Raw genomic sequence first — 26,512 nt, 5'->3', positions numbered from 1 at the left:
AATAGTAAGTCAAGAATCACAGATCTAAAGCATTTAAAAAACATAATATACCTATGCGTCCTACTGAAATGCTTTATAATAGAATTTTCTTTTAATCAATAAACAGGGCAAATGAAATCACAGAACCTCTGTATTTCAAGAACAGAAGAAAAGCCAACTGGTACAGACTTTAAACTCAAAATATATAATAAAATAATGTCAAAATGTAAATGAAACTGTATAATTTTAAGTTTAGTATAGTCATTTATAAACATTAATTCATAAAGGTATATCATGATAAGCCACTGCCATCAAATAGATTTGCTTTCAATTTCTTTACAGTAAATGAACTTTTCTACAGAACCCACTGGCCAGAAATATCACGTCACCAAACAGCCCAGAGCCTTGACATATAAACTCTAAGTGGGTAGTTACTGGTTTTGTAAACAAATATTCTGCGAGTTCAGCGTACATTAGATGTCACTTCTCATCTTCATTCTGCTTCTGAAATATGTGCCACCTCTACTTCAACAGTTTGAATAGCTTCTGCAACTTCAGATAGTTTCTGTCCTTGCTGTTGTGCCAATACATAATTAACCACTTGCATAATACTTTGGTCAGAAAGCGTAGACACCGATGGACACTCTTCAGTAGCTGCAACAGCTTCAAGAGCTTCCATAGTTTCTCCTGTCACTACCACAGTCTCAAGTTCTTGAGCACCATTGCTTTCTTGTTCCTGCATGTCTGCTGTTAAGATGCTAACAGCATGCTCCACTTGAGTTCCTTGGTTATGAAACTGAAGGGTGTCTTTTTCCAGCATAATTTTGCAAGGCACATAGTCTCTGTGGAATTTAGTCATATGTTTACGGAGTGTTCGGGCATCTATGTAGGCTTCGCTACACACGGGACAGACGTAGGGACGCTCTCCAGTATGTGTTCTGACATGGCGTTTTAGAGATCGGGCATCTGCCCAGGCTACTCCACATGTTAAGCATTCAAATGGCTTAACTCCTATTAAAAAAAAAAAAAAAAAAAAAAAAAAAAGCGTGTGAAAACATTAAAATTGCCTACCAAACTCAGTTGACCCTTGAACAATGCAGGGGTTAGGGGCACTGACCCCCACGCCATCGAAGATCCCCATATAACTTTTGACTCAACTGAAACCTTTCCCCTGGGTTGGGGCAGTCCCACACTGAGCTCCCCCAGTGGGGTGGGGGGAGGGAGGGGGTGGGGACTGCACTGTTAGGAGTAAGTAACTACTTAACTACTAATAGCTTCTTAACTTTTGGGTTAGATATGTTATGTACATGATTACATGACATACCCAACTAAAAATTTTCCAATATATTTATTGAAAAAAAATCCACATATAAGTGGAAACACACAGTTCAAACCCATGTTGTTCAAGGGTTGGGTGTAATTTTTTTTTTTTTTAAATTATGGTAACCCATAAGCCTTTCTACTTGACTATGGCAATATTTTATTTAGGACATAACAGTTTCCCACAGAATAAACTAGATTCTGTACTATGATCTCTGTGAAGATGTTCTCACATATAGAAGTTACTAAGAGACAAATGAGTGTAGTACGTCTTCAGATGAGATTAGCATGCGGATTGAGATTTCTATTGGGAGTATACTCGGTTGTCGACTTCCAGCAGTCAGAGTTCCCCTGGCTTTAGGTCGGGGGTGGGGACCATATATGAGTCGAAGTTTAGGTCTTTGTAGTCTGTATACTCGTAGCTTCAGTGCCATTGGTGGCCCATGGTTTTGATGGTTAGGAGAGGGTTGTTAATTTCATCTGTTATATATAGGATTCATAATGTTGGGAGGGCAATTAAGATGAGACTACTAGGGGTAAAATTGTTCATACGGTTTCTAATTCTTGAGCATCTATGGTGTTTGTGTGAGTGAGTTTTGTAGTTAAAACAGAAGCTACAGTTTAGTTCAGCATCACAATGTAAACACAGAATTAAGCTCACTAAAAAAAGGACTCTACCCATATACATAATAATTAGGTATTCAGGTTCAGGATCACCTCTGTCACTTGAATAAATCTTTCAAGATATAGGATTAATCTCTTATTAAGAAAGGCGAGTTAATACGTAAAAGGGCCGTGAAGGGAAAATCACTACTGGATTGGCTTTCATTCTATTAAGATAAATTTAATACAAAGTATACTTACCTCCATGGTTGTTCATGTGTCTCCTGTACTCTCTCAGCTGAGTGAATTTTCTTCCACACTGCTCACATACCCGTTCCAGGTTTTGCTTTGCTCTTCCTTTTTTCCCATGGGTAGCTTTCTTTACATGCCTTCTAAACAATGCTTTTTCATAAAATTCTTTGCCACATATATTACACCTAAAATAGGGGGAACAACCTAAATTATTTTTTCTAAGCACTAAGAGCCATAAGAATCAAAGTACACATACAGGTTGAGCATCCCCAATCTGAAAATCCAAAATCCAAAATGCTCCAAAATCCAAAACTTTTTGAGAGTCAACATGATGGAGCATTTCAAATTTTCAGATTTGGGATGATCAACTTGTAAATATAATGCAAATATTCCAAAATCAAAAGAAATCCAAAATTGAAATACTTCTGGTCCCAAGCATCTTGGATAATGGGTACTCAACCTGTATATGTCAATTAACATCAAATCCTTCTCAAATTTACCCACCTGTAAGGCTCAGTGACAGAATGAGACTTCACATGGGAATACCAATCTTTCTTCCAACTATAGCACTTATCACAAAATTGGCACTGGAATGGCTTCACACCAAGATGTTTGTTCATGTGCTGGCGAAGATCTCTAGCTTCAAAAAAACTTTTTTCACATCTGCAATAAAGTTCAATTACCCAACTGGATCATCTTATTCCTTTAAAACAAGTTTTCAAGAACTCAGTACATTTCACAAGATGATCCCAATTTAAAACAATATCCCAGTCTTCCCTCAAGGCTGCAGGGTTTTAAGTTCTTTTACCTCTAGAGCACTAGAAATGTTTTAGAAAGAATTAATCAGAGTTCCCAAAGGTTATGATAGAGGGAATTTTCTGTCTCTCCCCCTCTCCCATGTGATCCCCCCTTTAACATCACCCCTTCACCCCTCTCATTCTCTGTCCATGTGTTGTGGGTAGACTTCACCCTTGACCTGGGGATGGAGCAATGACTGAAGTCAAAGTCAATCAGAGAGTAGCATTCCCGTAGCCACAGTGATTCACTCAGGGATGACCAAATGACTTAACTTGATCTAACTGGAGTGAACCTTAGGGCTTTTATAGGAACTACAAGAAGCTTGACAATTTGGGAGTTGAGAAGATGTGAGGCTGAATCCACTGCCACTGCCTTGGCCATATGAAGCCTGAGAAAAGCCAAGTGCTAACAAATCTGAATCCAGTTTACATTAAACCACTCAGACACCTGGACTTTACCTTTCATTCAAGCCAGTTTGGGTTAGGTTTTCTATCACTTACAACTAAAAACGTATTAATGATAAACTATCTTTGTTTCAAAGTACGATTAATTAGAGTGACATCAGCAAATATGGCAGGCAGAAAAGGAAACTCCAAAAGCCCATCCCTCCAAAAGAGCAGTGGATAAACTAGCAAACTGTCAAAATCAACTTTAGCAGTAACTCTAGAAACTAATCTAAAGGTTTACAGTGATCAGGCAAATGTTTAATCAAGAAAAAAAAATTGTTGAGTCTCTGTAAGAGAGCTTTACGGTGTTTTAAACTTACCTTGGCTCCCATCCCCTGCTCCCCAGAATCCTTAAAAGATAGCAGACTGCATTTTCTATATAGATTCCTACTATAGAGAGGCTTATTCTTAAGAATAAGAATTGTGGTTGTTTTGAGCTATCTGATGGCTGTCTGACGGGCCTTTATTTCTCCTAACTCTCCCAGGGCTGAGGGTTATAGGCGGGGACTTTGTGGAAACATTTAGCAGCAAATGCATTAGCCACTGCCACCTGGGGCAAGGAATAATGGTTTTATGCAAATACAGAAATCGAAAGCTTGGGAATCAGATGCTTTGGGGAATAAGGACGTGAAAACTCTCTTGTATTTCTGGCAATCTAGAAGGCCACATCTGAGCCATGGTCAGAAAAGACTTGAAAAGGCCCGGAGTTCTCACCTCTGGCTGACCTTCCAGTTTTGCACAAATAAGAAGTGGGATCTAAGGCAGAGCTGTAAACTACATGGCTGAGTTTCAGAGGCATTCTGGAATTAGAGGTGTTTGTACAATATTGTGAATGTAATAAAGCCTCTGAATTGTGCACTTCTTTGTTGTGTTTTTTATTTTCTGAATTGTATACTTTGAAAAGATTAATCTTATGTTGTATGAATTTTACCTCAATTATAAAAAAGAGATTTCAGGAGGCTTTGGAAAATAAAAAGAAGGGAAAAAAGAAATTTTAAGGAGGACAAACTAGCAGTGTCCAGTGCTTTAGAGGAACTGCCTAGAAAGAAACTGGCTGGCAGTGAGTTCCTTCTTTCCTTCTGCCCCACCCCCAGGTAGTACATTTAGAAAATCTCTTTAAATCACTTTAAATGAGTGATTTGTATGATGCATGATTTATATCTCAATGAACAGTTGAAATAAATAAATAGTAACACCTAGACAAAAAAAGACAGATTAAAATCAAGAGTAAACTAAAATTACAGTTTAATATTATCTTTGAATAATTTCTTTTAAAAACAACTTTCAAATAAACTTAGTAAGAAAATAATGAAATTAATTAATGCTTCACATGTTAAATACTTACTGAGTACAATGATAGCCTCGAACCTCAGGCTTTGGCTGGTGTTTCTTTAAGTGCTTGCTGAGCCCAGAGCCCCTATGAAAAGATTTTCCACAAACTGAGCAAAGATACTTGGACTCTCCTGTAAAAAGTAAAAACCACGTCACAAATCCAACAATCAGGTCCTCTTCCAGTAGAATTCTTTTCCAAGTTATTTTATAAAGGGGACATGGAAGCTATAACATTTGGCAGATGTCTTCTAAGAATAACAATAAACCATTTCAAAATCCCTGTTTCCTCTCAATAACTATACTAGCAAAGGCTACTACCAACAGAATGTGATATGCTTACATAATCTATGGATTATAACAGTAATAGTTAAAAACACAAGCTCTATAGCAGGTATCTATCTACTTTACATCGGCAATTCCCACATTCCTGCTTTAAAGCATTTGAAAATAAGTATGTGTGGATTAAAAATTCTAATAAAATTAGGGCCGGCCCATGGCTCACTTGGGAGAGTGTGGTGCTGATAACACCAAGGCCACGGATTCGGATTCCTATATATAGGGATGGTCGGTTAGCTCACTTGGGAGAACGTGGTGCTGACAACACCAAGTCAAGGGTTAAGATTCCCCTTACCGGTCATCTTTAAATAAAATAAAATAAAATAAAATAAATAGGAATTCTAATAAAATTATAAGCTATCCACCAAAAGCATGAGCATTTCTTTAGGTGCCTAGATCTGAATTTTGCATGATTTTTAACACTGAGTACAAATTTTTCTATATTGAGGGGAACATTGAATAGTTTTATATAAATAAGACAGCTATAAAGCTAGATTTATGAAAAACTTTGAAATGGACAAGGTATAAAAAAAAAGAAAGGAAAAAAGAAAACCTGTTAACTTTAAATACTGTCTCATTAATTTAAAAAACTACACACACAATCATCAGTATATCAATATAATTTCTGATATAATTCTAGCATAATCAATATATAAGTAAATTAATAGTATATAAAATGTAACTACATCAATATAAATTTCTTATTACCTGTGTGAATACTCATATGTTCTTGAAGACTCCGTTTGGTAACAAATGACTTAACACATAGTTCACACTGAAACTGTTTTTGTGATTGATGGAGACTCTGGTGTAATTTTAGACCATGCTTATAGATAAAAGTCTTTCCACAGACCTAAGACAGAACAGGGGTGTTTAAGTCAGTAAAACAAAGAGGGAGAAAGCTGCTGTTTCTGAAGGATGAGAACAGAGAAACTAGTACATTATTTTAAATAAAAATTTAAGTTATTTAACTTAAATTATAAACAAAATGACAAAGTTGAAACCACAAATGCCAAGGATATTAGCTAGATGACCCCTCTTCCAATTCAGTACTTAATATTGTCGCTATCTTTAATTTATGAAGAGCTCAAAACAGTAAACAAAAAAACCCCAAAAATCTCATGCTATCCTTGAAACTGGTCAACAGTATATCTTATATTAAAAGAGACATGGAAGCTTAAACAAGAACATACTCATTTCCTGCTACACCAATTGGAATAGTGCTTCTCAAACTCTATGAAGAACTTATTTTTTTTTTTTTTTATTTCCCCAATCCACTGGGGAGAGATTTTTGTTAAACACAATAAAAATGTCACAACAAGGTCGAACTGCTATGAGAGTTTCTACATGCTTATTCTCTATTTCTATACTTACCTTCCAGGGACCATACATTTTGAGTGGTGCTGCCCTGGAAGACCAGAGGCCCAACTAATACTTGGTATTTAAATTTATTAATAAAATTATGCCTAGGACTTGGCTTCAAAATCATCAGGGATACCTGTACTGGCCAATTGCCACCCCCCCCCCCAAAAAAACCCCCAAAACCCAAAACAAACAAACAAACAAAACGCTCAGGGGGTGGGGGTGGGAGAATAAGGTAGTGAGTGACAGCAGACATAAAACACCTCTGACCATGAGTTGATAACTACTGAAGTTGGGTGAAGGGTATATAAGGGTTCATCCCATTCTCTTATATTTTATTTTCATATAATAAAAAGCTAAAAAAAAAGAGAGAAAAAAACTTATTAATAAAAATAGTAGGGTTGCCCAGTTAGCTTGGGAGAGCATGGTGCTGGTAACACCAAGGCCACAGGCTTGGATCCCTGTACCAGCCAGCTGCCAATAAATAAATAAATAAATAAATAAATAAATAAAAATAGTGAGCCATGCTTCTATGCAAGGCTATAGGAGCTACTAGAAATTTTCCATTGTTCTGAATAGCCCAAAGCTGGCTAATCACAGGAATTACCGAGGAGTCATATTTTGGCATTTAGACACCCTCAATCCTCAGCTCTGGAGAACGCATAATTCACTGACCAAGGAGATTTAAGCCATGGATTCCTTTCCAGTCCAGGTTGGTCCTGTTGAAGGTTAAGGAATGACTGGGATGATAAATTAGTTATTCTCACCCAATACATCCTCTGGACTCTAATAAGTTTCAAGAGCATCCTAAATAGATTCTTCTCAAACTATAACTTCAGGCAGCAAATTAAAGAATGCAACACAGGGAATCACTCTCAGTGTAGGTGACAGACTGAAGAAGTCATAAATTTCCCTGACATTTCCCAAGAGTGAGAGCAACTCCAGAATACCTATCAACCAGTCCCATCACCACAGTTAAGTTCCAATCTTCTTTAAGTAACAAAATAAATTTCATTGCTTTACCTGACATGCATGTGGCTTTACACCTGTGTGCTTTAACATATGTATTCGAAGAGAATATAATTTAGGTAATGTCCTTCCACATATGGAACATATAAATTCTCGTTTGGTTCTGCCCTTCTCAGATGACGTTCCTGATGCCCCATTAGATGTGGAACTGGTCGAGGATGAAGTGGGTGCATCTTTTCTGGTATGTCGAATAAGGTGTGCTCGCAAGGAGGCACTGTACTGAAACTGTTTTTTACACAACTAAAAGAAAGAGTAAAAAATAGTAAACAAAATTCTGTCTATGTATTTCCATCACTAAATGTTAAGTTGACTCATTCCAACTTTTTATTTCTGTTTCAATTATATAAATCAATAAACACATATACTATATAAAAGACATATACTAGCTACCTGATTATAAAGATAAAAGATAAGACTCAGGTCTTACTCTGGAGAGGCTTAAACTCTAACTACAACACAAAATTTACATATAAAAAGGTGAAGTATTTAAGAAGAGGGAGCAATCAAAGCAAGGAGTTAAGGCATCATCAAGAAGGCTGAGACTGAGTTGGGTGTTGAAGGAAAGGTGGGACACAGACAAAGATAGAATACTATCATATGAGTACAGTAGTCACCCCTTATCCAGTTTCACTTTCCACAGTTTCAGTTACCCGCAGTCAACCAGAGTCTGAAAATATTAAATGGAAATGAAGAATTCATAAGTTTTAAATTGTGCACCATTCTGAGTAGTACGATGAAATCTCGCTTCCAACTGATCTGTCCCACTAGGGACATGAGTCACCCTTTTGTCCAGCATGTCCACGCTGCAGACACTACCTGCCCTTTAGTCACTTAGTAGCCCTCTTGCTTATCATATCTACTGTGCAGATGGTGTCACAGTGCTTGTGTTCTAGTAACCCTTATTTTACTATTATTACAGTATATTGTTATAACAATTATTAGTTATTGTTGTTAATCTCTCATTGTGCCTAATTTATAAATTAAATTTTGTCACAGGTATCTATGTAAAGGAGACAACAAAGTATGGATAGGGTTTGGCACTATCCTTGGTTTCGACCATCCACTGGGGGTCTTAGAATGTACCCCCTGAAGATAAGGCAGAACTACTGTACTAATAGTTGTTAGATAGAGCAGAAATAGGGGAAAAGCAGAAAGATATAAGACTGTGATGGTCCTTGGATTTTATCCTGTAGCTGTTGAGGATTCACACAAGCTTCCGTTCTTTTAAAAATCAAAGTTATATATGCTTACCATCAACAAAACTTATTTAAAAGAAGAAAAACGAAGAAACTGGCCTCCTGGCCCACCATCTCCACCACATTTTGCTCTTACAGTTAACTTTTTTTTTTTTTTTTAAAGATGACCGGTAAGAGGATCTTAACCCTTGACTTGGTGTTGTCAGCACCATGCTCACCCAGTGAGCGAACCGGCCATCCCTATATGGGATCCGAACCCAGGGCCTTGGTGTTATCAGCACCACACTCTCCCGAGTGAGCCACGGGCCGGCCCTACAGTTAACTTGTTTTGAATCTCTCTGGATGCTTATCTTTGTAACAGTAAGTAACATGCATAATGGAAGTTGATTCTCTTCTTCACTCCTCCACTCCCTACACTTATATAAATGATTCCCATTACCCTACTTTATAAATATAGTTACATCATCTTTTTGAATAGATCAATTTCAGTGTTTACATTACTTGGATGTAAATGTCAATATGGCTGGTCCGCATGTTATACTATGATTTTTTTCTTTCTTGCTTTTTGCTTTCTGTTTTGCTTTTATCTCTTTTCATTTATAGATGATTCCCAACTTGATGGTTCAACTTCTGATTCTTCAACTTGGCAATGATATGAAAGCTATTTGCATTCAGTGGATTACATGAGATATTCAACACTTCGTTATGGAAGAGGTTTTGTATTAAATGGTTTTGCCCAACTGTAGGCTAATGTAAGGGTTCAGAACACGTTTAAGGCAGACTAGGCTAAGCCATGATGTTCATTCAGTACATTGAGTGCATTAAATGCACTTTCAACTTAAAATATTTTCAATGATTTAGGTGTAACCCCATCATAAATTCAGGAGCATGCGCATTATTAATTAATCACCACCAAACCCTTCTCCCAATTGTCCACTGAGATGAGATTCACCTTACTGGAAATCTGTGTCAAAGCATTATGTCCTGTTGCATCCTGGGCTGGTTGTTCCCTATGCTTGGCACATAACTTCATCCTGGGATCTCCTTTCACTACTATCTTGATGAATCCCTTTTAGATTTATTTTCATCCACTGTTCTGGGCTTTCGATGTACCCTTTTAACATGGAAACGTCTATTTTTACATTCTGAAATTTTTACTTTGATTATTACAATGATTTCTTTACCTCCATGTTTTGTTTGGAAATATTACTTGAATGCTGGACATCTTAAACTAATCCTGTAATTTTCTTTCACTCCTATTTTCTAACTTGTCTTTTTGCTCTATTTTCTGGGAGATTTAGCCAACTGTATTTCCCCACTTTTCTGAGATTTCTATGTATTTTATTCCTAAAAAGCTCTTCTGTTCTTTTAATGTATCCTTTTTAAAAATCAGCATCTGGTTATTGTTTCATAGATGCAATTTTTTCATTTATCTCCTATATAAACTGTACCTTGTGGGATTTTTGTTGTTGTTGCTTTTACCTCTGTGGTCTTGGAGTCAAAGTTGCTTTTCTTCTCAATCTTTTGTTATGAGTCTGATGATCTCTGATGTCTTTTTGTATTTCAGAATGACTTTAAAAAACTAACTGGAATTTCCACCTAAGTAGGGAGGATGTTGTTGTCAACTGCTTTAGTCAGCAGTATATTTGTTATTGGGTTTCTGATTTCTCATCTCTGACAAATCTTTTTGCTTTAGGGTAAGGGTCTGACTGCTAATTTCCTGGGACTTGAGTAAGGAAAGAGAATTTGAAGGGTCTCGATATTCAGTATGTTAGCTTTTACTTTTTCCTGTTTGGGGGTAGCATCTACCTTCACTTACATAGTGATCCCCAGAGCAGTTGTGGTTTTATCTTTTCCAGAGAGCAGAAAAAGGATCTTTGGCTGAGGAGGTGGGGGTGGTGATTTAATTGCTTCTACTTTCAAGGCAGCTAGTATCACCAGTTTTTGAGCCTTTTGGTGGTTCTGCAATACAATTTGGGTTGATTCTAAGTTTTTCCCAGAAATGAGCCCTTTCGAATCTGCTAAAACAGTTATTCCATCTGTTAGTGTCTAGAATTTAGTTGCCAGGGTCTCCTCTCCTGTTCTCCTTGCCCTTTTATGAGTTTCTTTTTTTTTTAAAGATGACCGGTAAGGGGATCTTAACCCTTGGCTTGGTGCTGTCAGCACCATGCTCAGCCAGTGAGCAAACCGGCCATCCCTATATAAGATCTGAACCCATGGCCTTGGTGTTATCAGCACCGCACTCTCCCGAGTGAGCCACGGGCTGGCCCTGAGTTTATGTTTTTAAAATGACCTTTTTACTGATACTGCGGTATCAGGAAGAAGCAGAGGTAAGTTTGAATATTTCCGGGAGACAATAACATATACAAATCAGAAGATGACTCACAATAATATGAGAGAGAAAGAGAGAGAGACATAGAGAAAATGTAAGTGGTTAAGATAACAACAAAGCAGTAAATTGGATTCTATTATTATGAGGTTAAAGCCATCTTCAGTTAGCTTTCCAGAGACTTACCGGACATTTGTAATCTTTAGCTCTTTCATGTTTCAGCGTGTGCGTGATAAGGGCATATCGTCTCTGAAAAACCATTCCACACTCCCCACATTTATGAGATGCTTCTTCGTTGTTCTCTTTACCATCCCTTTTTGGCTGTTTCATCTTTTTTCCTCTTTGAACTAACTTTTGGGCCACCTAATTAAGAGACAGAAAATACAATTTAAGTAAATATACTCATTTTGACTTTAAAGTTGCGTCATGTTATAAATTTCTAACAAAAATATTTAAATTCATATTCTATTATTAATATTGGTATTTAAAAAACTAAGTTGTTGCCCTGCACCCATCTCCCCTCCCAAATAATTTTTACCATAGTAGGCATAAGTTCATCAATAGAATGCTTTCAACCTAAAGCTACAACTATAAAGGTCAACACTTTTTACATCATACCTGTTGAACTGCTGACTTGGGAATGGCTTTCCGTTTCTGCAGCTTTTTCTCCATTCCCTTATGTAGTCGCATATAACCCCCTTCATTAACAGAACGCTGCCGAAGCCTACTTCTGTAAGTATCATCATCAGGGCCAAGGTCTGTGTCTGCTGTCAGTGCAACTAGACTTTCCTGATCATTTAAAGGTTGGCCAGAGTTCTGCCTATGTTTTGGAATGTCTTCAGCACAGATATCCTCAAGTGATGAATCATTTCCCATTTCACTGTTTTCTGGAGAACTACTGATTATATTCTCTTTTGGAAGTTTAGGATCAATATTAGAAATTGTGCTATCTTCTCTGCTATTTGAAGTTTCTAGTTCTGTCTGCCTGTTTTTTGTTAGTAAATCAACAGACTCCATTTCAGGATGGGAATCAGTTATACATCCTACAGATGACAGAGCAGCTTCAGTCACTGAAGAAACCTGGGGCTCAGGCTGTCGTCCTAGCTCTCCATTCTGCTCAGCTTCTGGCAATTCTCCATTTACCAGTAGTACAATTTCACAATCCCCCAGTTCAGTAGATAAAGTTGTTGTGGTTCCTTCATTGCTAGTCACAAGAGGTGCTGTACCTCTATTCTGTTCTGGTAAGTCGTGGGTAGATGCGACCGTTTGTACTTCACCCTTCTTATATACTGTTAGCTGTTTCTCTTCCATTAGTTTATGTACACTTTCACAAATTTCCAAAACTTCTGACATGAAAAGATGACGAGCTAAGATGGCTACATCAGCCATGCTACAGAAATCAAAACTCAACACAGAAGTATAGGCAAATTCCAGTAAAGGAAGGAAGCTTGCCTTACAAAAACCTATTCGAAAAAAGAAAAGTGGAGACAAAAAAAGTCTCAATTACCACTAAAACCCTTAAAAGTACAATAAATATAGAATTATGACAATATAAAATATAATACAAAGGCAAATATGACCATTTATTCTGCAATTAATTCCCTGGATTTGCTTTCTGTTCTGGTTATTAAACCTTGACTAACTCACTTCTACGAGCCAAGTCTCTCGATACTTAATACAGAAAATAACTTAAGACTTACTACCTCAAAAGTTGTTGTAAGGCATCACTTTCAAACTGCACTCCTTAGAACCCCAGGGGTTCCTCAAATTCCCCTCAAGAAACAGCTGCTGGAGAATGGAGGATTAAAAAAAAAAAAGAGGGAGGCAGGTGAGTTGGCGAGTACCAACCCGTCCCCTAACTTCACTTCCGTAAGCACAGCTATATATATATATATTTTTCTTTTTTTTAAAGATGACTGGTAAGAAGAGGATCTCAACCCTTGGCTTGGTGTTGTCAGCACCACGCTCAGCCAGTGAGCCAACCAGCCATCCCTATATAGGATCTGAACCTGTGGCCTTAGTGTTATCAGCACTGCACTCTCCTGAGTGAGCCACAGGCCGGCCCATAGCTATATTTTTTAATAACAGTAGTCCACACAGAAATTGGGTTGAACAAAGTATTCTAAGACTAAAATTAAAAACCAAAATCTAAGGGCCGGCCCGTGGCTCACTCGGGAGAGTGCGGTGCTGATAACACCAAGGCCCCGGGTTCGGATCCCATATACGGATGGCCGGTTCGCTCACTGGCTGAGCGTGGTGCTGACAACAGCAAGTCAAGGGTTAAGATCCCCTTACCGGTCATCTTTAAAAAAAAAAAAAAAAAAAACAAAATCTAAGGCAAGAGTCAGCAAAATAGGCCATAAGGTGTCTGTTCCAACTACACAGTTCTGCCATTGTAGCTGGAAAGCAGATGTGTAGGAATGGGTATGGCTGTGTTCCAATACAACTTTCTTCACAAAAAGGTAGGGAAAGGAGGATTGGCCCTTAGGCTGTAGTTTGCCTATCCTGGACCTAAGGAATGAAATAATTATTATACAGATGAGGTATTAAATTCTTGTGTGGGAAAATTAGGTCAGTTTATTTCCTTTCTAAGTTCTCAGTGCTTCACTTTCAAAAGCCATTTAATAATTTATTTATTTATTTATTTATTTTTGTGTGATTAGCTGGTATGGGGATACAAATCTGTGACCTTGGTGTTACCAGCTCCACGCTCTCCCAAGTGAGCGAACTAGCCAGCCCTCAAAAGCCATTTTAAATTCTTAGTACCGCATGATTTAAAAAACAGAAAAAGATTACAAAGTGATAATTCTAACTCTCTCTCTACAACCACTATGACTAGGAATTTGTATAGTTAAGCAAAAATATTCCCCCTTCTTACACTAGATATCATATTACATGTTAATTGTACTGCACCTTACTCTTTTCATACAACAATTTATCTTAGAGGTCTTTTTTTTACTATATAGAGAACCAAAGCAACCAAAAACTCACATTTGCTGTATTTTTCAGTTTGGACTTGAAGTACGTAAAATGTGGTCCTTTAACATAGGCAGATGGTGGATAGACAAGTAAAAAGGGAAACCTTAAATTGTGGGATATGTTAGGAGTAAGGTTGAAAACTTATACATCAATGTTACCATCATGGCTAATTTGGCCATTCCTAGGAAAGCTGATTATTAAATAGGCTGAAACCATATAAATCCTGCTACAATCCATGAGATCAAGTTAAGCTTAAGGTAAGTAAGGATATTTCTTAAAAAAATAATTCACATACCAACAAAATAACATAATTAGTCTTTTACCTAATATGTTTTAAATTTCTAAGTTCAAAGTCATAAAAGAAATCTTCCCATGAGATAATTAACACTTGGGCTGGCCGGTTAGTTCAGATGGTTAGTGTGTGGTGCTGATAACCATCCCTGAGTAGCCATAACCACAAGCCAGGCTTCATTTGGTGTTTTTTTTTTTTTTTCTTTTGGCAGCTAGCTTGTACGGGGATTTGAACACTTGACCTTGGTGTTAGCAACACTGTGCTCTAACCAACTGAACTAACCGGTCAGCCCCCATTTGGTGCTTTATTTTGTTGAATATACAGCACTATGATAGCAAAGAAAAACCTCAGAGAATTTAAGATAGTCCCAGTCTAGTAATGTCACTAGTATCTAAAGAATCAAATGTTTTATCTGTCGAAAACATCTTTAACCCAGGACTCAAAGACTTCTCACAAAGTTCTAAAGAATATGAATTCGGTGTACGGAGATTTTTAGAAAACAAGGAAAAAACAAGGTACCAGGAACAAGAGCTAAGCAGAGAAAAACAGCCCAAAATCAAATCAGCAAATATTTTAAATATTGTTATCATCAGGTAGAGAAAGTAAAGAAGGGATGGCATAATAAAAAGCAAAAAGTCATAAGAAGCAGCTCCTCAAAAGATATAAAAAAGAACTAAACAGAACCTTTAAATATGGAAAAAAAATTAGAATAAAAACCTCAATAGATGAATTAACAGCAAATTAAGACACAGCTAAAGAGTGAACTAGAATTTTCCAAAATAAACTACAAAGAGATAAAAAATTTGAAAGAAAGATTAAGAGACAGAAGATAAAGTGAAAATGTCTGTCTAATTTGAGTTTCAGCAAGGTAGAAGAGAGAATGAGGCAGAGACAATTTTTGGTCAAGAATTTTTCTCAACCAATGAAAGACAATAATTAGTCCACGTATTCAGAAGTCCAATAATTCCATGCAGGACAGTTAGAAGTCAAAGATCCTTATACCAGATCAAAAACAAAATCCGGCCTGGCTGGCTGGCTCAGTTGGTTACAGCGCAGTGTTGATAACACCAAGGTTAAGGTCAAGGAAACAAAAAACAAAAAAATCTAGAAATTTGATGTGTAAGGAGATATCTAAAACATAAAGATACAAAGAGGTTGAAAATAAAAGATGGAAGAAAGGAAGAAAGATATCCCTGGCAAACAGTAATCAGAATATTGTTCACATATTAATTGCAACCAAAAATAGATTTTAAAAAGCGTCACTTAAGAGAGTGACTACATAACAATGAAGGATGTTTTATCACAAAGTCATAATTCTAAACCTATATGTATTAATAACATGGCCTCAAGATACATAAAAAAAATTAAAGGAACTCTAATGAGAAACAGACAAATAAATTATACTTAATATTAAGTTAATATTCTAAAATACCTCTCTCAGTAACTAATAGATTAAGCACACAAAATAAGCTGTAAATAAAATAATTAACAATTAACAAGCTTGACTTAATGTACAGTATACTGAATATTGCAACCCACAAAAAAAATGCACATTTTCAACTAAAATGACACTTATGAAAACAGACCGCATGTAGGGTTAAAAACAAGTGTCAAAATAAAAAAATAAAAACAGAAAAAAAAAATACCAACAAAAAAATAAATAAAAGGAAGTGTCAACAAATCTGGTATTTACAGGGAAATATATAGTCTCAAATGCTTAAGCTGAAAAATAAGAAAGTTTGGAAATTAATGGGCTAAGTATCATACTTAAAAAAGAGAGAGAGAGAGAATGTCCAAATAAAGTAGGAGGTAGATGATAATAATAAATAGCAGATATTAATTAATGTAAAAAAACAGTATTTGTTTTTTGAAAGGAATATAAACAAAAATTGGCCAAAACTTGGCAATATGCAAAAAAAAGATTATCAGGTGTTCTTTAAAGCATGCTGACTATGCTTCATTGATTGACTTCAATTGACTATTTTATAATTCTATAAAATTTAACTTATAAAAAACTGATAGCAAGTGAATTGTAAAAAACTGAGAAGCTATTGCTATGAGGGTAGAAAAGATAACCCCCAAACTTACAGCTTATTACACTACAGGGCATTAACCAGTTTTGCACATATTAGTGAATACGTTTCAACATTCCTTTGGCCAAAAGACCTATATAACTCTCTTCTTCAAAACGATTAGAAGTGGTTTTAAACATTTTACTGGTTTCCTCAATTGATGACTTAAATAAAATCTTGGTTTGGTTCCCTGCACTGGCCAGCCATCAAATAAGTAAATAAGTAAGTAAGTAAGTAAGCAAGTAAGTAAGTAAGTAAGTAAGTAAATAAATAAATAAATAAAATCTTGGGCATTTGCATAACAGGTTTTTAACATTTAAAAATCATGCTTTGGCATGGGGTCAGGAAAATTTTTCTGTAAAGAGCCAGATAGCAAATATTTTAGGCTTTGTTGGTCATGTGGCTTGCGTTGCAACTATTAAATTCTGCCCCTGTAAGCCCAAAAGCTACCACAGATAATATGTAGATAAATGAGTGTAGCTGTGTTCCAATAATACTTTATTTACAAAAACAGGTGGCAGGGCAGATCTGGCCTGCAAGCTGTAGTTCTCTAACTCCTGATTTAGAAGGACTGGGGAAAAAAAAAGCAGTAAACTTCTAGTAAAAAAGATTTTAAAATGAGAGAAAAGGCCCAAATAACTCAAATAACTATTATTAAGAATGAAAGAGACATAACTAACTACAGTTGCTGGAGACATTTAGAAGAGAATATTATAAAAAAGTACCAATAAATAAGAAAATTTAGATGAAATGGACTAGTTCCTAAAAAAATATAACTTCTTATAAATTATTCAAGATGAAATGGAAAACTTGAACAATTCCATAACCATTAAACTTCAAAAAAGTAGTTAAAAATCTTCTCCCAAAGTCCACTGCAAAAAGTTAAAGTACCTCAGAATAAACATGACAAAAGATGTGCAAGACTTTGTGGATAAATCTCTAAAACTTTCTTAATTTGATGTAATCCCTACCAAAATGCATTTATTCTTTTCTTTTTGTCCAAAGACAACAAGCTAATTCTACAGTTTAAATGTAAGAGCAAAGGGTTATGAATAGCTAACATCCACCTGAATAATGAAGGTGGGAGACTTTTCTCATTATTACAAAGCTTAAGTAATTAAGACCAAATGATAATAGTGCAGGAAGAGACAACCAATAGAATAGAACAGAGAGCTCAGTCCCAAACATAGAAATGTTTTGTAACAGAATGCTGTGCTACAATTATTTATATCAGGGCAGAAACTTCTTTTCATTTGGTATAAGTTGCTGAGAAGCAGAAAAGAGCAAAACTCACATGCTTTCTCTTTATGCTTCAGATGCATGAAAAACAGGAAAAAAAATGCCAAAGCTAACATTATCAAAAGACTACACCTGTGATGAATTTTATTATTCAGATGGCTCAGTATAAGACATATTTTCTCCTGAGTCACCAAACCCAGAAAAAAATAAATACCACTAATCTAGAATGTAATGCAACTCTAAGCTCCAAACAGTTTTTGCTCACTATTGTACCACCAGAGCCTAGGGTAGTTCCCTGCACAGAATGGATACTTAATAAATCTTTATATAGAGAAAGCTATTGCTTTATATAAACATAAAGTTACTGCTAAGGAAAAATGTATGAATTTGTCTTCCCAGAAAAGGTGAGATTAAAAAGTATAAAGTAGAAAAGAATTAGTGGTTAAATGGTTAAGTATTTACATACCTGGATAAAGTTACTTTTTTGTTTCAGAAAGGGGAAAACATTTCACAAAGTAATGTCAGTAATTCAAAAGTTACGGCAAGTTTATATTATGAGAAAATGTATAAATAAAGTCACCTATTTAAATTCTTCCTAAACTTTCATAACTCATAAGCCAATATATAAATTCTAGTGAGGCCAAAAGAAAATCAAAATATTCATTTACAATAATAATAACACAAAAAAAAACTCACCTGGAATTCTGATTTTTCTACACTGACAGTTTGATTATTGAACCTAATGAATTCTATTGATTAATCTTTAAAAATAAAAAACAGACTTACAGAAGAACTGTATTTACAATTACATGTTCCACAAAATACAATATAAACAATTTTTAAATAACATATTCGCTTATTGTATAACACTGATGTAGTTGTGAATTTCTCTCAAACTGTTCCTAACAGTCTAGATCCCAGAAATTATTCTTCTGCTACAACTGTTCTATCTAAGAGGCACTGATAGGAAATGACAGTCTTTCTCATAACTCTATCTTGGAAACATTGCTTAAAAAGAAGGACCTTTCAAGTTCAGCTTAGTCTGCTGCTCTAAGGCTTCTACTTTAGCATAAATCCTGTGTTTGGAAGACACATATACACTTCTCTTCTAGAATGTACTTACAAATAAAAAGCAAGAGTATTAGAAAATTCTTACCCGAAAGATCCACCACAGCCTCATGACTGGAAATAGCTCCTTTCTCAATAAAAAGATCTCGAAAATATTCACTATTGGCTGACAAAACAGATTTATGAGCTTTGTACTCTTCTCCTTCAATTAACAAAGTAACATCACAGAACTGGTTGGAAAGTCTCTGTTCATTCAGCTGTTTTAAAACAGCCTGACAATGTTTTGGAGAAGAACGTTTTACCACTCCTTTGGTGTCAACCTAATAAAAAAAGTTTGAGACCAAGAGTTGCATTATATATCATCTGTATTTTTTACCCAAAAGACTAAAACAAGACACACTATTCCCTTTTAACATAAATGAAGAAATAACCTCATAGTCTTTCTTTGTTACCTATGTGTTTAAATTAAAAGGTATGATGTCCTCATTATTTTCTGCTATGTTCATTCTATATTACTTAATGGAAACCTGTATCTCACTTCTTGCTGCCTCTTATTGGAAATTTGATGATGTTGAAACTAATGCAGGCAAAAAACAAAGACCTAGCCAGATTAATTTACCTTGCAGCATGACCAGGCACTGCTTCCAGAAATGTCAGTTGTCAAACAGTCTCAGAGGTATGATAAAAATTCACCAAGACTGCAAATACTAGTACACTAGTTTCAAACACTAGAGCTGAATGCAAAGTACCACTTACAAATACAAGTTCATGTCTGGATACTGGCTTCTTTTTTGCAGGCTTGGAGGATGTAGTTGGAGGTGAAGAAAAGTTGCTCAGGTCATCCTCTGATTCATTACTTTCTTCTCCAGATTCTAGGTCTATTCCCAACTCTTCCAACATTTCTGAAGCATCTGATATTGGACGGGAACGGTCTAATTTCTCCTGGCATTTGCTACATTGTTTAATGTAATCTTTGACTTGCTTTAATATGCCTACAAGGAAAATAAAAATTAACAAGTCATATTTAATCTGTGTACACTAATGTTTGAGTGCATACATGCAGACACACTGAGGCCCAATAAAGTATGTAGAATGAGTTCTTTAGAATGTAAGATACACCTTTTCAAAGATATAAGGTTATAAATGATGGTTTGTTTATGCTGAGATAGACTTTTGTTTTTTATTCCCAGTTATTCACTCCCCCCACGATAAGATGATTTATAGAGTCCTGCCCATTTCCATGTGAGTTGCAACACATTTATGCAATAGAAACTATATGAAATTGCCAGTATTAAACTGTTTTTGACCTAAATAAGTAACAATTTAATATGGCTCAAGCTAACACTTCTCTACCCCCTTACATCAGGCTTCACCATGCAATCTGCTTTGACCAATGGAATATGAATGGATATGATGAGTGCCAAGTCTGAATAGAAGATTTAAGAGTCACTGAGTATTTCGCACCAGTTCTTTGATCTTTGTCCCCTCTCCCAAAGAACAGCATGTCCCAGATATATACTGTCCTTTAACCCAAACTGCAGATGAAAACAGGTGAAGTGAATCTGTAGTCTGGAATAGGATTACAACCAAAATTTGTACTGAGAATGTAAAATAAATCTTCTGTTTTTGAAAGTTATGAGATTTCAGGATTGTGTGAAGTAACAGCATACACACACAATCTAACAAAAGCTGATTGTTAGACAAGCCACTCACAATTAGCCTGTTTTGAATTTCAACTTCCACCTCACCATGCTGGGGTAGGGGTGAGGGGGCAGGGAGAAAGAAATTAAGATACATACATACAAACGCCCCCCCCCCATCATCCTTATAAGGCAGTAACAATTCCCAGTCTATAGAGGATGAGAATAAAGCCCCAAAAGATATGTAACTTGTCCAAAGTCACATCTACTAAATGGCAAAGCTGGGCCTCTAGAAGTCATGTGATTTTCAGTATATTATGCTACTCACACGGGAACACGTTTGTCCTTCCCTGTAGCAGAAACTTCTCCCCCCATCCCTAAATACTGTAAATACAAATGAATAGGTTTGTTATTAGCTAAAATAATACAGAAGTATTTAGTATATTCCCGAAAAGAATTTTAAGATGTCAAATTATACCAAGTTCCTCATACTTTTAACCTTCAAATTGTATTCAAGCAATATTTCCCAAATTATGTTATGTCTCATATTTATTATAAAAGTATACAAGGGTACTTCAAAAAGTTCACGGGCTGGCCAATTAGCTCACTTGGTAGACCATGGTGCTGATAATATAAAGGTCAAAAGTTTGGATCCCCTTATCAGTTAGCCATGGGAAAAAAAAAGATAATATGAATCTTTCTTTTTTTTTTTTTTTTAAAAGATGACCGGTAAGGGGATCTTAACCCTTGACTTGGTGTGGTCAGCACCACGCTCACCCAGTGAGCGAACCGGCCATCCGTATATGGGATCCGAACCCGGGGCCTTGGTGTTATTAGCACCGCACTCTCCCGACTGAGCCACGGGCCGGCCCATAATATGAATCTTTTGATGAACTTTTTGAAGTACTATCATTCACTGAACTAATTCAGAAAATTAAAATTTAAAGACACACAATGGACATTATTTTAGAAACTGACTTCCTACAATAAAGAAACCAGTTTAACCTAGGAATTTGCCAAATCGCCAGTTAGCTCAGTTGGTTAGAGTGCAACATTGTAATACCAAGGTCAAGGGTTTGGATCCCTATACCTGCCAGCCGCCCCTCCCCCCTAAAAAGCATAAAAGTATTTACATGTGCACATGAGACCAATTGAGGCTGTATTCTAATACCTGACTAAATGTTAAAGTCAATAACAAACCTATTTCATGTATGAGGTATAGTAGCAGCTTTTTAAAAACTAATAAAAAGGCAGGATGGACATATATTTTACATATTTAAGAATAAATGGGTTAAGGATGAAAAAAATTTCTAGAGATGAATAGCGGTGATGGCTGTACAACAATGTGAATATATTTAATGTTGCTGAACTGTTTACTTAAAATGGTAAATTTTATGCTATGTATGTTTTATTATAATAAAAAAGAGTAAATGGGTATGTGAGAGGAAGAAGCAATGTAAGCAAATATATATTTATATATAAGTGTACTTCTAGTAAGAAAGAGCATATGGAGTACTGCTATGGAAATTCCCCTGCCCAAAATAAAGACAAGAACAACAGTTTTTTCTAATTATTCTTGGATATAGTTCTAACTATTTTATGATTGTACACATTTAAGCATACAACAGAGGTTTGATTAAAATATTAACTGGCTGAGTTCATATTGGTATCAGACAAACCATATGGAAAGCACTTAAAAATGAACAAAAACAAATAAGAAAACTTCAGGAAAAAAATGATACAAATATATAATAATCAATTATCTCAAAAATTAACCTACCATGTTTTGTCTTTTATCTCAATTGTCAGTGTTTTGATGGAATAATCTTAAATTGAACTTTAGAGTCAGATATTTGACCTCCTTAGTTCACTCAGAGTAGATCAAGCTTTAAGAATCTGACTCAAATTAACCACACAAAAAATACTAACAAGTAAATATAGTTAATTTATTATTTTAAGAGCGGGGAATTACTGCAAGGAGTTGAAATTATTTATGCAGCAAAGTGATCCACTAGTTCTGTGACCATGGCCAAGTCACTGAACTCAGAGACTCTCTGTGTCTCTGTATCATTAACTATAAAATGGGGATAATAGCACTTACCTTATAGGGCTGTTATGAGGATCAAATGTTACTATTTATAAAGCACTTTGAACAGTGTCTGACACACAGTAGCTGCTAAGTGTTTAAATAATGCTTACTGGTTAATGTCTCTTGTATCTTAACCCCCACCCCCCATCCCAAGGCAACATAAAACATCAAGTTAATATTTTGAAAAGGTTCTTTACTGAGCACAGACTCACAACAGAGGGAAATAAATTACCTTAGTACAGTCAACTGATAAAACAGCTTGAGAAAGATTCTCACTCTAGAGTAGGGTTTTTCAACCTCATCAATATTGACATTTTTGGCCAGATGATTCTGTTATGAGAGGGCTGTCCTATGTACTGTAGAATGTTTAGAAGCATCCCTCACCTCTACCTAACTAGATGCCAATATCACCCCTCCTCCTCCCAATTTTGACAGCCAAAATTGTTTCCAGACATAGCTGAATGTCCCGTCGGAGGCATATTATCCCAGGTTGAGAATCACTGGTCAATCTGCTCCAGTCAGCTGTTCAAGAACCTCTCTCCTGGTCAGTGCTGGATACAGTGACCATCTCTTGCTCAGTGGCATCTAATTCGAGTTCCAAGCATATTAGTCCTTCAATTTCTTGCTTTGTTTTCGTCAAAGAGGTTACAAGTGGTTATAGCTTTATTTTACATAAACCTAGGTCTTGTCAGGTTTTTATAGAAATTACATCTTCTAGATTAGATAACAACAGCATCAATTTATCCCCACAGTGTAAACAAAAACAGATCAGTTCTTGGGGTAGGAACTTCTGTAGGCAGCTAATTTAACCTATTACATAATTTTGCTTGTTTAATCCTTTTTTTCCTCTTATCTTATTCTCGTATTTTGCATGCATTTAACCATAGATCCCCACACATCAGCTTTTGACTGAGTCAGGGGAGAGTCATTTTGAAATTCCAGTGCACACAACAATATAGTATTAAATAGAAAGATAAGGGGAAAACAATCTATTAACATTTTATATTCTGCATATTCTGAAATAAATTTGGTAGCTACTATACTAAACTTTAGGCACTGAGCCAGAGTTTTTCACTGTGCCAGAACAAGGGAAGCTGTTATAATCTTGCCTAAGAACTAGAATGTAGCTTCTGATGGGAGCATTCCAGAAAAAGCAGCATAAATAATGAATCCCAGTAAACTGTCGCTGTACAACTTCTGGTGGACTGACGTTGAAGCACTGTTCCCTAGCAAACACACAAGAGCATAAGCCTTACTCAAATGGAAAAGAATCAATGGAATATTCTTCAGAAGTGGGGAGAGTCAGAAAAGAAAAAAAAGGGCTGACAGGTTGCTCAGTTGGTTAGAAGTGGTGTTATAACACCAAGGTCAAGGGTTAGGATCCTGATACCAGCCAGAATAAATGGTATAGTTCTTTTCTAGGCATGTAAATGTACCAAATCTTATTAGCTCTCAGATAAAGTCTACAATGGTTTTAGAATATGTATCTATGTATCTCTAAAGAGCCCATTTGCAGTTTATGACACATTAAAAACAGGTAGTTAAGGAGGCTTAGAGCACAGCTTTTTAACACTAAGGTCAAGGGTTCAGTTCCCCACACTGACCAGCCAGTGGAAAAAAACAACAAAAAACTAGTTAAAAATGCTTATTTTATCAATTACCTGTTCTAGATCATTACTAATACCTGTTATAAATACCATCTGTAGAACTAACATCAATCAGCTTAAGCATTCTTCTTACTCAGAAGTGTTATATAAGTTGCTTAAGACTTTTTAAAAATTTGAAACAAATTACTTATTATGAAAATTCTTTCCATTTACTAATGTATTAAGAATGTATTTATTTATTTATTTTTTTAACTGAAGATCCGAACCCGCAGCCTTGTTGTTATCAGCACCGCACTCTCCCGAGTGAGCCACGGGCCGACCCAAGAATGTATTTTTTCCCTGACTATGCAGTTTTGTTAATCTAATAACCCTATAATCAGGAATTAAACAGTGCTAATGTAATAAACATCAAAATGATTAGCTAATATTTGAGGGCAAACTGCTCTGATGCTTACTGACTAGGAATTCCAATTTTATGAGAGGAAACATTAAAATAATAAAAAATGTCATTCAAATAATTTAATAAACCCATTAAGTGTTAACGTAAATAGCATTTTTATGAAAAATAACTTTTTTCAAAAAAAAAAAGTAGTGAGAAGAGTGGCACTTTTACATTTTTGCAAATCTTTTTAATGTGTGGCATAACAGAAGGCAGATCATTATATATGCGTCTGCATTCAATCTATATATCATGTAGTCTCTGGAAAACTGCACTGTATATTCGTGAAATAGGCAAATAATGCTTTAGTATTATTATAAAAATAATTTTTTTTTTTTTTTTTAAAAGATGACCGGTAAGGGGATCTTAACCCTTGACTTGGTGCTGTCAGCACCACGCTCAGCCAGTGAGCTAACCGGCCATCCCTATATGGGATCTGAACCCGTGGCCTTGGTGTTATCAGCACCACACTCTCCCGAGTGAGCCACGGGCCGGCCCCATTATAAAAATAATTTTAACCTTGTGGATCCTCTGAAAAGATTTCAGGGCCTCCCTTCTCCTGTACTTTAAGAGCAACTTCCCTAAATGTTTAAGAAGTTTTGAAATTCCACATAACTACAAACATAATTTAAAAATGAAAAGGATAACATAAACATCGTCTCAGGTTTTTTCATAGCTTAAGACATTGCGCACGCGCACACAAAACTGGATTGGACATGGGCTTTGGAAAGTGACTAATTCTAACTGAGCAATTTGAATTGAATATTCATCAACTTTGTGGAGAGAGACAGCGGTTAAGAAGCTAAAGGCATCTGCTCTCCTTTCCTAAACTGGTTCCGAAAGAGTCGAGAAACTTTAGGACTTTATTTTCTGCCAATAAAAAAATCATAGTAAGCACATCTTTTTTGGCACATACACCGCTTTTCACAGTATTAGGGGGAAGTCTATTAAAACACCCATAATTAAGACTATCTGATACTCTACATTTAATTCTTGCTCTAAAAACGAGTTTCAATACGACTATTCACACAATCACTCCTTAAAACTTCTGCACCTGATTGCATTACGTATTCCTTATTTACGCCGTAGTATTAGAATTTGAGGAATAAGGACGGGCGGAACACACGGGCGACAGCAGCCCGGGCCTTGGGCGAACCGTCCCTCTCCAAAACCGTCAGCATAAACAGATCTAAAACGGCACAACCCACAGCTTCCTCCCGAGAGACACAGCCGCCACCAGGGCCGCCTGAGGAGGCGGGCCAGCGCAGACCGCGCGTCCGGCCCCTCCCCGCGGCTGGCCCGGCCCCCGGAGAAGCCCCCTTGGCCCCACCCCGGGCCAGGGCCCGCCCCCAGCTTCCCCGGCCTCCTTCCTGTGGGAAGTGCGGCTCCTTTCGCGTCCCCCACCCTCTCTGCTCCGCCTGGCAGCCGCTCCGCCGCCGAGCACCACCTGGCCCGGCGAGGGGCGTCCGGGACCCTCACACTCGCGGGAACGCAAATAGGGCTCGCCAGCGGGCCTAGCCCGGGCAACAAGTCTCCGGCCCGCGCCCTATCTGACGACCTGTTCTTACCTCGCCACCAGTACGTCTTGGACAAGAGGTGCCAGGTCTGATGCCGGGTGTGGTGAGTGCCACCCGGGCCCAGGTGCGCAGCCTCGATGAGGCCCCGGCGCCGCTCCGGCTGCAGTACCACCTCCAGCTCCGCGAAGGTCTTGCGGTGTCGCTGCCGCCGCTGGTAATACAAAGTCCCTTCGCGCACGACGTAGCAGGCGGCAGCCTTGCGGATTTTACGCTTGACATTACCCTCGGTGCCCGGCTCGTACGGCTCGCGCTCGTTCGTCAGGTAGCGCAGGATAGCCCGGTAGCTCTCCTCGCTTGACATCACGGACGGCGGCTCCCTGAGGGCGCCTGTCAGTGGCAGGGGGAGGAAGACAGCTCACTAGTTCCGGCCGGTGCAACAGCAGAAACACTGCAGGGAAGAACGGCTGCGCCTTTGGTGAGCGCTCTTCGACGGCGCCCGCAGCGCGAAGGGAGAACGGACGAGTTGGTAACCAGGGGGGAACTGCACTTCTCCAGCGCGCGGGATCCTCTGGCGACTGACAAAATGGC

General features: G+C 37.1%; 1 protein-coding gene across 1 annotated transcript; it reads right to left on the bottom strand.

The window, feature by feature from the left end:
• Nucleotides 1-192: 192 nt before the first annotated feature.
• On the bottom strand, nucleotides 193-26,512 carry ZBTB11 (zinc finger and BTB domain containing 11). Its single transcript, XM_063088280.1, has 11 exons — nucleotides 25,976-26,512; nucleotides 19,389-19,624; nucleotides 18,721-18,952; nucleotides 11,601-12,445; nucleotides 11,169-11,345; nucleotides 7,452-7,697; nucleotides 5,775-5,919; nucleotides 4,744-4,861; nucleotides 2,659-2,817; nucleotides 2,164-2,339; nucleotides 193-990 (listed from the first exon to the last, which is right to left on the bottom strand). The coding sequence occupies exons 1-11, from the start codon at nucleotides 26,283-26,285 to the stop codon at nucleotides 473-475; spliced, it is 3,162 nt and encodes a 1,053-aa protein (XP_062944350.1). The 5' UTR covers nucleotides 26,286-26,512; the 3' UTR covers nucleotides 193-472.

Source organism: Cynocephalus volans, chromosome 1, assembly GCF_027409185.1.
Source record: "Cynocephalus volans isolate mCynVol1 chromosome 1, mCynVol1.pri, whole genome shotgun sequence".
Classification (NCBI taxonomy): domain Eukaryota; kingdom Metazoa; phylum Chordata; class Mammalia; order Dermoptera; family Cynocephalidae; genus Cynocephalus; species Cynocephalus volans.
This window is presented reverse-complemented; position numbering and strand designations above follow the sequence as displayed.

Excerpts from the sequence above, each read along its gene's own strand:
- ZBTB11 (XM_063088280.1), bottom strand. The coding sequence starts at position 26,285 with ATGTCAAGCGAGGAGAGCTACCGGGCTATCCTGCGCTACCTGACGAAC. Across the intron at positions 5,920-7,451 it reads TAAAGCCACATGCATGTCAG|GTCTGTGGAAAGACTTTTAT; the intron begins GTAAAGCAATGA and ends GTTCTGTCTTAG. Across the intron at positions 991-2,163 it reads ACACATGAACAACCATGGAG|GAGTTAAGCCATTTGAATGC; the intron begins GTAAGTATACTT and ends TTTTTTTAATAG.